Source organism: Canis lupus, chromosome 6 (genome assembly GCF_011100685.1).
Source record: "Canis lupus familiaris isolate Mischka breed German Shepherd chromosome 6, alternate assembly UU_Cfam_GSD_1.0, whole genome shotgun sequence".
Taxonomy (NCBI): domain Eukaryota; kingdom Metazoa; phylum Chordata; class Mammalia; order Carnivora; family Canidae; genus Canis; species Canis lupus.
Window position 1 is genome coordinate 10,643,126 of NC_049227.1, and position 14,528 is coordinate 10,657,653.

Here is a 14,528-nt window from a genome sequence, read left to right on the forward strand (position 1 = left end):
GCTGCCCCTGCCAGGATGAGATGGAGATTCTGGAGGTTTACAGCAAGCTGCTGGTTGGAACCCCCTGGAGCCATGGTGGGTATTCCTCCCGAGAGTAGTGCTAACACAACATGCGCTACCTTTCACTTGGAGAGAAAAATCACCAAACACTAGGATATCCTATACTAAGCAGCACTAGCTCATGATAAAGTGACCGATCTCAAAATTAAATGGCATTACGAGATGCTTATCAATTCAACCCAAGTCTCCACCAACAGAAGAATGGATAATGAAGGCATGGTGTGTATATACATATGATGCAGTATTCTTTAGCCATAAAAAAAAAAAAAAATTAAATCTTGCCTTACAACAACATGAATGGATCTTGAGGACATTTTGCTAAGTGAAATAAGTCAAATACCATATGATCTCACTCATATGTGGAATCTTATACACACACACAATCTCATAGAGAGCAGATTGGTGCTTGTCAGAGGCAGGGAGATCAGGAATGAGCAAAATGGGTCAAGGTGGTCAAAAGGTATAAACTTCCAGTTATAAAGTAAGTCCTGGGGGGATCCCTGGGTGGCGCAGCGGTTTGGCGCCTGCCTTTGGCCCAGGGCGCAATCCTGGAGACCCGGAATCGAATCCCACATCGGGCTCCCGGTGCATGGAGCCTGCTTCTCCCTCTGCCTATGTCTCTGCCTCTCTCTCTCTCTCTCTCTGTGACTATCATAAATAAATAAACATTAAAAAAAAATTAAAAAAAAAAAAATAAAGTAAGTCCTGGGGATGTCACGCACAGCGTGGTGACTACAGTTAACAATACTGTACTGGATACTTGAAAGTTGCTAAGAGAGTAAACAGTAAAAGTTCTCATTATAAAAAAATATTTTTTTGTAACTGTGTGGTGACAGATGTTAACTAGACTTACTGTAGTGACTGTTCATAACATATACAAGTTAATACTGAATCCTGTTGAACACCTGAATCTAATGTAATTCATGTCAACTGTATCTCAATAAAAAAGAAAGAAAAATCTAATTGAACACAAGTACCATATTCTGAACTCTGAGGTAGAGACAGGTTTTAAATATGCGAATCTTGCCGTCCCACCTCCCCAAAATCTAAGGCTGATATAAAATTCATCAATGGAAACAGAAACATTGCTGTGAGAAGGAGGCACTATGCAATCTGGAGCATTACCTCCTCTTTGGACTCGCTGTTCTCTCGCTCCCGAGGCTCCTGCTTGACATGCGTGACCATGGCAAAGGCTGCGCGGTCGTGGCTATCGGCCAGGTTGATGACGTTGGTGATGGATGGAAGCATAGCTCCTTGGCAGCTGGTACCAATGGGAGTGCTCTTCTCACACACTGCCAGAAGCAGCTGAAGAGAGTTTATGAAAAAGCAGACAAACCTAGGACATTTGTCCGGCATTTGGGGTGCAGGGACCCATGGTTAAGACCTAGTCCTCTTGACTGCAGTGCACCTGAGGACTCCTGGGCTCACAACTCTGCTGTTTGCTTCTCCTCAGCTTAGATGGAGAGTCTGAACCTCTCTTCCAGACACCACTCACTCAGGACCTCTGACTCCATGTTTAAGCATAAATTCATTACCTTTCTCCCCCACCAGATGAGCTTCCACCTGCCTTCAACTCATGAATGGACTAAGGTTCCTAACTCATCGACTTCCTCATCTCAAACCTGTCTCTTTACACAAAGCTGACCTGAGTGTTTCTTCCTGTGTCCCCTGGTGGCTTCCCACGGCCCTGAGGGGACAGTACAAGCTCCTCAGCGTGGCTCACAAACTCTGTAATGTGACACTCCACACTCACATCTAACACTTCCCTGATGAGTCCCCACATCCCAGTTTGCTTCACCACTTGGCCACTGCCCCTCAACTAAGTCACTCTTGCATTTTGGAGGCAAATATTTCTTGAGTACCCACTTGGTGCTTTGAGGCTCCGGTGGAGATGAAGTGTCAGAGGAAGGATAAGACCCATATCAACACATTAACAGACACATACTAAAAAACAAAACAAAAAATTCCCAAAACCAAACCCAAACAAAAAGGCACATACTCACTGTGATAACATGTCCATGAGATGGGGAGACTAAAAGAAAAATAAGGACCCTGCTCTAGCCTGGTGTTAAGATTGTTGCTTGTGTGAGAACACAAGAGGCCAGCAGGATGGAGGTCAGCACAGGGCTGGAGGGAGAGGCAATGGTCTGGTCATTCGGGGGCAAGAAAGACTATCCTAGAAGTTTGATTTTGTGTCAAGTACAAAGGCAAGAAGTGACACAATCTCCTTTATTTAGGGCAATTCTGTCACAATAGCAAAACTGTGGTGGGTAGGAGGAAAGTGTCGACAGTGAGCAAACTGTTCTTGTCATCCTTGTGAGCAATGATGGTGGCCACACAAGGGAGGAAGGAGAAGAAAGGCTGAGAAGCAGGTGGCCCTGAACTGGTAACACTTGGTGACAGACCAGAGAGGACAAATGGGGGGAAGGATCGGCAGATCCCCAGCTTGTGCCCTATAACCTGTCCTTTCGCCATCAATTCCAGTGTACCTACCACAGGTTAAGGTTGTTTTCATCTTTGTATCTCTAGTACCCGACCCAGGGCCTGGCACCTAACAGCAACCAAGTCTCTCGAATGAAAGATGAACAAATCAGGAACTCTGCCCGTGTGGCCATTAGCCAAGTTCCAAACACATGCCATTATGAAACGCACGTGCAGTATCAACATAGACATGTCAATGAGCTCTCCCTGACACCCAGTACATAAGGCCCTTCTTCCCCTGAAAAGAACTTCACTATCTTCGGTCTCATTGGACAGAGTAACGTGGTGACCTTTGGGTTTCACCCCTTCCACACCAGCAGATTAGAATCATCCACATAGCATTGATAACCTATGGGAAACTAGGTTGCCTAGTGCAGTAGGCAGGTAACTAAGCCAATGAAAGCGGATTTCAGTAACACACAAGAAATCGGAAGTCTCACTACAATCCTATCAGAAATGTCATGAATATCCGACCACCCACTAGAACGGTCTGACTGGCCTACCCAGGCCCCTGTTACTGGCACCCTGACTCCTCACACTGAGGGATCAAAGTCCATGGCTTTGTTGGGCTGGTCTGGCCTGGCTGTTCTACCTTCCTGTTCTAAGAATGACGGGACCTGACGATCCCAGTTCATGGTGTCTTTAAGGGCATGTAGACAGAATTTACAATTTTCGTATCTGAAGAAAATGAACCCTTTAGCTATAAACTAAGGAAAACCATTCCATTTTCTAAGAGCTTAAAATCACCCTTAAAAACAAAACAAAAAAAAAAACAAAAACCTTCAACTTAAGCACAACTTTAAAAGTGTTTGTCTCTTCCTAGAAGAGATTAAAGCAGTCTACGGTGGAGGTTTCCAATTCATCTTAGACAGTGTTAACACCTCCTAGTTTCAATGCCCTGGCCACAGATGGTGAGCTGAGCCCATCCTACCTCAATGCACTGCTTAATCCAGAAGTGGTTTCCCATGGCTTCCCAATTCTGGGAACAGGTCACATAAAGCAGGCGCTCGTAGACCCGACGTTTCATTGAGTTGTCAAAAACCTCGAAAAACTTTGCCCTGATGAGAGGCTGGGCACAACGCAGGCCAGAGAGGAAGGCCGGCTCGAGTTTTGCAGTCAGTTCACTGCCAGACAGGGTCTCGTCCCTGAAATGGAAGGAGTAACACCGGGTGAAGAGCCACACAAGCGGGGGCCTCTGTAGGCCTTAAGCCAGTGAGCTGAAGACAAGTGGGCACCAACATTCCAAAACACCAATATGAAAGCCAAGGGTGTATCACAAATCAACCTGAGCTGATGTAGCATTCAAGCAAAAGGTGCATTAATCATGCCAAAATATGTTACAAGATTTAGTATTTACATGGATATTTGAGATTTAACAATCATGAAAAGATTGTTACATCATTTTGTCAAAGGACACAATGTGGACACACACATGCAATAATTGGTTAACCGCAGTTATTACCTGTAGACATAGTTTACGAGGTCTAGAAATTGGGCATTTAATTCGAGGTCCTCCGGAAAGCGCTTTTCTATGTAGGCCATCATTTTCACAAGCAAAATGGACTTCTCCCGAAGTGTAGGCGTCTATATTAATTGGGTGTATACATACATACATATATATATAACTTTTTTTTTTTAGAGAAAAAGTCAATTACTTCTATTCGAAAAAAGACATATTCAAAAGTATTCTAGCCATCTGCTCTCTCTCTTTTTTTTAACCTCCTGTAATTTTTTCAAGTAAAATAAGACAAGGTCATTTATGAACAGAAAGACCCTCGCTGTATCTGCAAATTGTCTAAAATCAAGATAGCCACCCATCTAATTTTCCTTGGGGCTGCAACTCACTAGGAAGAGAAAGCAACTAAATTATAGAAGAAATTATAAGTTTGCAGGCATCTTACTAAATTCAATAATAGTCCCTTGTTATTAATTTTTTGGGTCTTACCTTTACACCACTATAAAGACATAAGTAAGGTTCATTTAACAGTTTAATACAAGTAAAAAACCACATTAAGAGGACTGACCTCTTATTTCAAGCTTTCAGTCAAAATCTGCTAAGCATAGTGAGAAAAATTCATCTTAAGAAAGAATACTGTCAATGTCACAGAGGGGAGAAAATGTTTTGCTGGAGAACTTTCAGGAGAAGAGCTGAGAAAGCTGTGCTTAAACATACACACACACGGAGGTGGCTGCCTGGCCAGGGCACAGCCCTCTGGCTGCTCACCTGATTGGCTGCCATCGGAGAGTTGTTTTTAACCCACTCTTCCACAATTTTCACCACAGCCCGTAGGATCTTGGCATCAGGAGATTTTTCAATGAGGGAGGTCAGGATGGCCTGAATGAAGTTCTTCCTCATCTCCATGCTCATGACGGCCAGGCGTGTTTTCACCAGCTCCAGACTCAGCATCACTAGTTCACCCGTTCCTGCTCATGCAGAGAAAAAGAACACACCCCCACAATCCACATTCAGTGTTTCCATAGGCAACCACTGTGTGTGACGTGGAGTGTCAGAATCTGCCCATCACTCCCCCTCTCCAATATTTTCTCCAGTGAGAACTCTGGGATCTGAGGTACCTCACCACTCCCCTGCTATTCTGCCTGGGAGGGTGGCCTTCTAAGAGCCTCCACACAGGTGATGGGACAATGGAGCGGATAGACCAGGGCAGATGACCCATACTCAGCCAGCCCTGAAACCACATTCACGGCACTTCTGTACCGAGTTGCCTCTAATAGCGGTGCCAATCACAGCTCCCACCCACACCCATGTATCACGCAGGTTCCTGGGGCCCACAGCTCAGGCCTGCAACCTGCAATTTAAGTCATCGTCAGGCCTAACAGCTCAAGTGATGCAATCTGTTTTACAGCAAAACCAGCAGATTGCCCTTGTTTAATGGTGAAATGTTCCACATAAATGTGTAGCCACCTAAAAATTCCTTCATCCTTACATTCACAAATTTGGGAGTTAATTCATTTTAAAAACGAGTCTTACTTTGGTTTTAAATAAGATGCTCAAAACCTCTCTGTTGAGAGCAAATGGACAAGGCACTGCATAAACACAAGAGGACTTCACATTCGGTTCAGCATTCAATCACACAGCAGCATCCCTGAGGTTTGACACAGAGCCTGTGAAAACCCACAGGGACCACAACCATCACCTGAGGTGGCTTCTGTGCTGCCCGATGCTGCCTGTGGGTTTAGGTGCTCTCGGACCATCTTTTGCAGGGAACGCATGAACACCGAGATGAGCCTGTCTATGTAGCTTGGGTTGTTGCTGCAGGCTGACTTGAGAATCATAAGGGTCCCTAAAAGGCAGAAATTTGCTGGTTGGTTGTTGGTTTTTTGTTTTTGTTTTTTTTTTTTTAAGAAAAGTTAAAAAAAATGGATCACAACAAAAACAATGTCAGGAAAGGTAACATTTTTTTTCACATATTCCATGTTTATGGAATATTTAAAACATTTTGAAATGTGCTGAACAAAAATGTGCTCCTTTCTGACAAAAGTATAGATGAACCCCAAATGTCAACATTCCAAGCTTTTGAATGGCATATGCTACACTTTAGAGCACTGTATTTTCACTTCTTTTTTTTTTTTTTTAAGATTTTATTTATTCATTCATGATAGACAGAGAGAGAGAGAGAGAGAGGCAGAGACACAGGCAGAGGGAGAAGCAGGCTCCATGCAGGAAGCCCGATGTGGGACTTGATCCCGGGACTCCAGGATCATGTCCTGGGCCAAAGGCAGGCGCCAAACCACTGAGCCACCCAGAGATCCCCATACTTCTAATTCTTAATGTCAAAGAATTAATTCTTAATGCACGGTCAACACCAAGCACAAGAGCCAATTTTTATGCTTTGGTAAACAGTGTTCGTACCTTTGGTTGTGTGTGGATTTTATCTTTAGGTTATAGCAAACCATCCTAAGTGAAGTTTTTTGTCCCATAATATGCTTGGGCAAGGGGGGAAAAAAAAAGGGAAGAAAGAAACACAGTCCTTAAAAAAAAAAATCTAGACTATCTGGACATGATATTTTAGAATTCAGCTTGTACTCATTCTGTAAAACTGCCAAAGCTCAATAAAAATCAGCAAAACATCAGAGCATAAACATGGAATACATGAAAAAAAAATGTTACCTTTCCTGACAGTTTAATGAACCTGACCTACGCATTAAATTTTAAATTTATATTAATGGCTCCCACTATAGACCAATGAAAGAGTATTTATCTGCCGTTTATAGGTGCAATACTCACAGATTTGTACAATTTCTCAGTAGAGGGTGAATACATGATCAATCTGATTCCATAAGAGGGAACCTGTGACACTTGGTGATGATGGGTCGGTAACTGACTCTAGAACAGGGAGGGGAGTGATGTGACCAGTTCTCCAGGCACCAGCCCCAGTGTTGCCCTCAGCCTGCTGTCACTCCCACAGGAGGGAGGCAGGGCCACCGACCGGTCATCAGCTCTTCTAAAAGAGTCCTCTAGAGAATTAACAAGATATTCATGCTCTGGAAGCCAGGTTATAAAGCAGAATCTACTGTATGATCCAACTTCAAAAAAAGTCACAAAAGCATTCCTCAACTATCTAATCGGTTCTGGTTCCAGAATAGGGATGGCAAGCTTCAACAATTACGGATACAATTTTAACTAAATTTATCTGGCTCCTGAATTTCAGATAGCAAGTAGCAAGAGTTTGGAGAGCAAGAAACTCAGAAGAAATAATGTATTCAGTTTGCAAATTCAGATAGAAATGTTTGCAGTAATAAGGGCTTCCTGTATATGCATTTATACATGTATATACAGAAAAAAGACACATGTGTCAAGATGTTAAGGGTGAATGTTAATAAGTAGAGAGGCAACTTTTAGTTGTCCTTCCTTTGTACTTTCAAAATTTTATACAATAAATGAGTTTTTAAAAAATTTTAAATTGCTAACCCAAAGTCTAATCTTCCTCAGATGTGTTTCAGGAAAAGCAAAGTATCTACACATTAGACTTCTAGGGATCTCTGGAGGTCAAAGTGAACTAGCTGGCCTGATTACCTGAGAAACCAACTTTCATTTCACCTGGGGCAGCCAGAGCCTCATCAAGCAGACAGGAACCAGTTCTTGTCTTGTGAGTGGCTTAGTAATAGGTGAGCGGCTTACTAACAGGTGAGCATAGTATAAAAGGCAGTGGTTATACATACTTGCACACTGCTTTGGCAGCATCTTCGTGTTTGACGTGATACTGGGTCAGCAGTATCCACGCAACATGGGACTATTCCCCAGCAACCCCATCCTGCATCTGAGGCAGGAAGAAGTGAGGAAGCCCAGATATTGGTCAGGTGGAGGGTGTTACCCTCAAATACCACAGGGGATGGTGGCCTATGGTGTATGTAGCAGGCCACACACAGATGCCTGCAGCACACATCAGCTCAAAGCTCCTCCTGACATTCCGAGCCTTTCCCTGAAGGAAAGCTGGTCCAGAGAACACAGAGATCAATGCCAAATGGAACCACTACTAGAAACACCAAGGCAGACACACACTCACCAAAGAGCTGGGAGGGATTTGCGTTGGTGGCCTTCTCATAGTTGGTGAGTCCTTCATAGATGACCTTCCCAACAGCTGCATAAAGGCACTCCAGCTCTTCATACTTGGAGGCCACACTGGAAGTGCCTGAAACAAAAGTGAGAATGTGGGCCCTGTGGTTTGGGTTCTCAGGCCTGTCCTGGGCACTGGGAGGTCAACTTTCCTAATGCTAGGCACTGAGCTTGTTATCTTGGGATTTGTGGCAACTGGCAAGGGTGCTCCTCTCCCACTGCAGGACGTGTGGTGCTCCTCTCTGGGCTGATGCGACTTTACCAAGCTAAGTGACATTTTAGCTCACCAAGCTCTACCATTAACACACTCGAGATGCACTTACTTATGATACTCCAAAATCTGATCTTGGCAGCTGCTCAACATCTGACAAAACACTATAACCCAACTCCCCCTTATTGCCATAAGGAAACAGTCACATTCAGCTGACAAATAACAGCATTTCTAAAGCAAACCAGAAAACACGATGCAATGACTGCTACCATTAAGTTCTATGTCCATTTTTTTTTTAAAGAAAAGGTGAAAGCACACAAAAAAGCAAGATAATAAAATGCTCACTATAGTAACCAGAGGATGAGCACTCTCAAGTGACAAGCTCCGTGCCCTCCCATCCACTCAGACACCAGGGAAAAGGTCACCTACTTGGCTCTGTTGGGAAAATGCTCATAAGACGGGAGAGGAGGCTATGGACTGCTCGGAGAACCTTGGTGTTTGCACACGTCATGCATGCAGCGATGCCACGCTGCAGGGGTTTGAAGCTACTGAGGATGGCTGGAGACTGGAGGACAGTGAGTAGGAAACTTAGCACTTCCAGTCCTGTGCAAATATTTCCATAGTTGACTTGATTAGGTTGCTCCTGGAATGGAGAACACAGGTCACACAGAGACAATATCAATCCTCTGGTACAGTCCATTACAGAAACACAAACCAAGCAAAACCTAAAACTACATGCCATTAATGAAATAAAAAACCACCAAAAAATAAACATACTATACACATAAAAACCCATGACAACCATACCTTACGAATACAGCAGAATTTCACAATTCTTTTAATAAATTTCTTTAAATATTTAGTCAAACCTCCTTTTTAAAAAAGCTCATGAAAGATACTAATATCCAATATTAAAAATGTGAAAATCAGGGTCGTCTGGCTGGCTCAGTCCATACAGCATGTGACTCTCGATCTCAGGGTTGTGAGTTTGAGTCCCATGTTGGGTTAGGGATTATTTAAAAATGGCACCTTTTTTAAAAAATTGAAAATCAACAAAATCTGGTCTAAAAATGCAATTGCAGGGCACTGGGGTGGCTCAGTGGTTGAGCATCTGCCTTCGGCTCAGGTTGTGACCCCAGGGTCCTGGGATCAAGTCCCACATCAGGATCCCCATAGGAAGCCTGCTTCTCCATCTGCCTAGGTCTCTGCCTCTGTCTATCATGAATAAAATCTTAAAAAAATAAAAATGCAATCATTGCACTGACTTTTCCTTTTCTCCTCTACTCTTTTTCACTTAACATACATATATCCTTCCAAAAGGAAGTAACTTTGAGATTGTGGATCATGAAATCAATCTAACAGATGATGCCAGCATTAATAATAATAATAGGAAATAGAGTGCATGGTTTATAGTACAGTACTGCTTTTTAAAAAGTTTCTGTGGTTTACACACACACATACCATGCATACATATATATACACATGCATATATGTGTGCACTGGGCTGAGATAAAATCTTCTTGCTACCAAACAAAGTAGAAAGTCACTGGGGGCATGGCATCATGAAAACTTAGCCTATTTCGTGGCAGAGGCTGTCCACTCATGGCTGAGCTTGACTCAACTGTGACTGTGTGTAGCAGGAAAGCAATTTGACATTTGAAAAAGAGGAAAGAAATCTGCAGGAAACCTAGAAGTTCTATGTCAAGCTAGAATCAAAACAAGTACTGCAGACAGGCAGCCTATGATCCAGCTGTTTTCATAGCATAGGGAATCTTTGTAACCTTTCAAAAAATGGAGGCAACTATGTTAGTCTTTGCAAGGCAAAATAACAAATGTTTAAAACAGGCTTGTAGCTGCCAGAAATGACAGGACCATGGTTTTTATAGAAACAAACAATAAAAAACCTACCAGATAATCAGCTTTGGGGACTAACTTCTTTACTATTTGACTTCACAGTTCTCAATAACAAATTTTATGTCCACTTAAAAAATTCAATTTTAGAGGTTGTTGCATAAATCAACTAAAACTGTTTACCCCAAGCCAGCTAGGAAGTCAGTTTAAGAAATGAGACTTCAACGGGCAAGAGAACTGCTATGCTTCCAAAGCTCCTAACTGCTGAGGGCAGGAGCTGAAATTTTAAAACGTGTTTCAGGAAGCAAAACTCCCTCCCCCTTCTCCTTAGCTGCCAAAACTGGCTGAGGTAACAGAGGGTTCAGCATTTGGTAGTCCAGCCCCAGCCCCAGCCCAGGTGGTAGCGATAGACACATGCACCTACCACACTCATCAGCAGTTTGTCAAACCACTGCAATTTGAGCTCAGACTTGGACCACATGTCCGGTCGCAAGGCAGTCTTCAGAAGAGTCACACACCGGCGGGACAGCACCTCCCCAGGAGACCCCGCAGTGTTGGTGTTGTCGTTAACCTGGAAACGCACTCAAATTCAAGGCCCCGTCTCAGCGGCACAACTGCAGGCTCCTGACGCTGCCTCTTGCCCATGCATCCTAGCCCCCTCCCACCCTGCCATCTCCTCTTCCATCAGACTCCACTGAGCCTTCTCTGCTTCGGAGATACTCCCTGATGGGATATCCTCCTGCTCCCTTGCTATGGGGTCAGTGGGGATTTGCACTCATTTGTGTGATTGATAGATTAGTGTTGGGCAGCTCCCCAAGCCTGTTGGGGTGGGGTCCAAGTGCTGGGTCCTCCCCACGGACCTCCTGGGCTGTGCCTAGCATACATAAGCACCAAGAAGATACTGGCTAATTTAGCAGATTCTTTTCAGTACTTTGAAGTCCTCACCAGTACTCCAAGACCTGCTATTCTCTTTAATAACTACATAAACTTAAGATTCCCAAATTCTAAAAAACAAAACAAAAAACCCAACTACTTAGGAAAATTTCATTTACAATGTTTTTTCTTTTTTGAAAAGGAAAACTGAAGTTTCAGAAATAGATTCCTGATAAATCATGAAAAAATATGTTGACATGAATAACAAATAAATACAGGCTTAAAGGCACCTTCGATTACTGAATGTTATATATAATTTATGTAGGTTGAATCATCCCAGCAGCACCTTTATGAGACAGGTAACTCAGAAGATAAGTAACTTGCCCAAGATCACTGATCTACTGCCACGTTTTGCCAACACCAAGATGCCCTTAATTACAAGATACACCATTATTTTATCACTGCTGAAACAAAAACATGTTTAAAAAAAAATCCTAAAAAAATAAAAAATCCTGTCACTCATAAAACATAGGTTTCAGAAATATTAGCATGTCACAAAATCAATGGAATTTGGTATGAAAGTGACAGAGCTAGCCTGACTTTGGTTTATCCATTTTCTATCAGAGATAATATTCTGGAATCTACTAAGAAGTCTGTTCTGAAGAAGCCTTAACACAGGACATCCAGAAAGCCACACCTGACAAGCCACTCGGATGAGGAAGTTCACCACGGTGTCTGTGTGTTGCTTATCAATAGGCTTGGCAAGAAGGGAGTCTGCTCCAGGCAGCGACTGGCTCCTCCCAAACACCTAGAAGAGGCAGGAAGCGCATTCTCAACAATACGTTCCCAAAGGAAGGTGCTGACTTACGCAGCCAGCTCACAGTCCTTCTGGGGGCAGATACTGTTCTGGGTGCTTCCCTTAGTTTTTGATAAGACAGCCATTGGTACTCTGCTTTGTAGAAAGCGTGTGGAAGAGAGAAGCTTAAGAGGAAGGAGAAGAGCTGCGAGGCTCCACAGGGAGCAGGGGAGGCAGCATCGTGCCCTCCATGAAGGCGTTTGGGCTGGGCTGGCAGGACCTGCTTGCCACCAATATGTGCAGACACATAAATGGACAAAACCTCCCATGGCTCTGGGAGTCCAAGCTGAGCACAGGTGGATGCAGTGATCACATCCTCTGGAGGAACGAACAGTAGCAGTGGTGGTGGTGGTAGCAGGGGGACAGTTCAACCTCAGGCACACAGTGACAGAGCCAACACCTCAACAAGGGGTGAGGAGAGCGAGCATCCCCAGGACTCTCTTGGCGGCTGCCCTCTAAACAAAATAAGACAGTCTTTTAAAAAACTGAACTTGACATGACTGCACATTCTTGATCAGTTTTCTTACCCTGAAGTGTTTCTCTCAATGGCTTACTGCAAGTAATTAACCATTCTTGTCAAGATTCTAACGGCATTATACGTGCATAAAGAAAACCCTGTCTGGGGACTTGGAAAACACCATGAGTAAGTCCCCTGGGTGTCAATAGGTTTCTACTTGTCATCATTCGGTTTCTACTTGTTGAGTGCAGCCTTTCCCAGGTACGTCCAGGGGCAGTGCTGGGCACTTAGCCCACACTCAGAATTTGTAGAATAAATGAACAAAATCCCCCAAGGAAGCACAGAACCCATAAAAGCAAGCACATGCTCTTACTGCGCTGATGGCTCCTGTGGCTGTCCTAAAGCGTTTCACCTCCTGGGCAGAATCCACCGACAGGCCTCTCTTAATGGAAGATGAAACAGAGTTGACTCCTTCTCCACTTGAATTTGGGTCCATGTCTGAATCCGGCTTAAAAGACACATAACGTGATGTTATAAACTGATTTCTAGGGAATAACAGAAAGAATGAGTCTGGAAGAAGTCTGACAGACCTACCTGCTGGTCCTTGATCCTCTGCAACTCCCACTTGATGACGACTTCAGACAGGTCCACAGCCAGCCTTCTCTGCTCGATGGTGACACTGGGTGTGAAGCCTAGCCTCTGCATGGCGCTGACCATGTGCTGCACCAAGTGGTGCCGCACCGGGTAGTACACCTGCAGGTACGGGGTCTGCATCACACCAGTGCTGCTGCACCATGACCCCAACACACACACACACATGCACGCACGCACATGCACAGGCATATACATGCACACAACCCAAACTCCTGCTTAAAAATTCTGACTCATGACTTAGGAAATTTCTCGTTACTTTCTGTATGTGTGTGGGTATTTATCACCCCTCTCCCCCAGCCTCCCGCTGAATCTCAACAGAACACTGGATTTCAGCCCTTTAGCACCATCTTAACAGACTGGGGAAATGTTGGGGTGCCTGGGTGGCCCAGTTTCTAAGTGTCTTCAGCAAAGGTCATGGTATCAGGGTCCTGGGATCGAGCCCCACATTGGGCTCCCTGCTCAGAAGGGAGTCAGCCTCTCCCTCTCCCTCTGAGGCCCCTCCTTGTACATTCTCTCTCTCAAATGAATAAATTTAAAAATCTTAAAAAAAAAAAAGTTGCAATATTGAATTCTCTTTAGGTAGGTGAGGCTACTAACATGTACTTAACTTCAGACTTGATGTTGCAGATATTCAGCCAATACCAAGAGGCAAACTTCCAATTCTAAAAGAGCTGGCTATAAAGAATTTTCTCCTCTACATAAAATCTATAAGAAATACACTTGAATCAATCCAACAAAGTGGGGAATTTGGCTATAAAGAAGGAGGTGCTGGTGACACAACTCTTCAAGCCATGTTACCAAGACCTAGAGTTAACGGTGACTACCTCTCAAAGTATTAAATCAATGGTACTCACTGTTACCTGAGTACTTACATGAAACATATAGTCCTAGACAAAAGCAGAAACCTAGGACACTACTCTAAACCAGAGCCATTTCCACACTGACAGTCACACACACACACATACACACACACGCTCATCAACGGACCAGAAATACCTTTACTAAAAGGCGAATAGCCACCTTATTATTGCAGAACATTAGAGAGAAGTGAAAAGTCAAAGCAAATGCCTGAACATGCAGCCAGCCCCATCTACAGTACTTCCTACACACCTTAAAATGCTGCACGATCAGATGCAGGATATGAACCAGCTGAGGGACCGTGTGGCCCTCCTCCACAATGATCTTCCTCGTCCAGTGTGTCAGCATCTGGTGCCCGTCCTCCATCCTGGCAGGCACTGCTGGAGTCAATATGGCCATCGCTTGTCTGACAATTGCTCGAGCTTCCATCGCATGGGCCTTGAGCAGACTGTGAAAAACCTAACACCGGGAAGACAGTTTTATATAGGAAAATGAAGGCTCAGAGAAACAAAGAACCCAATCACTCTGAACCAAGGCAGGACACTTCTGTAATATGATTTCTACAAAATTCCTTAGGGCTGTCTTATTAGGAAAGAACATAGTTGCTTTCTCCTTTGTTAAGTTTTGGGTGATGAACTCATTCACATTCTCT

General features: G+C 43.9%; 1 protein-coding gene across 1 annotated transcript in view; it reads right to left on the reverse strand.

The window, feature by feature from the left end:
* TRRAP (transformation/transcription domain associated protein) overlaps positions 1-14,528 on the reverse strand; it is a 115,261-nt gene that overhangs the window by 41,109 nt on the left and 59,624 nt on the right. The window contains 12 exon segments of the mRNA XM_038539452.1: positions 1,186-1,365; positions 3,473-3,686; positions 4,004-4,125; positions 4,766-4,965; positions 5,697-5,843; positions 8,067-8,192; positions 8,757-8,970; positions 10,603-10,749; positions 11,749-11,859; positions 12,738-12,872; positions 12,959-13,117; positions 14,129-14,335. Of these exon segments, the coding sequence (XP_038395380.1) occupies positions 1,186-1,365; positions 3,473-3,686; positions 4,004-4,125; positions 4,766-4,965; positions 5,697-5,843; positions 8,067-8,192; positions 8,757-8,970; positions 10,603-10,749; positions 11,749-11,859; positions 12,738-12,872; positions 12,959-13,117; positions 14,129-14,335 (1,962 nt within the window).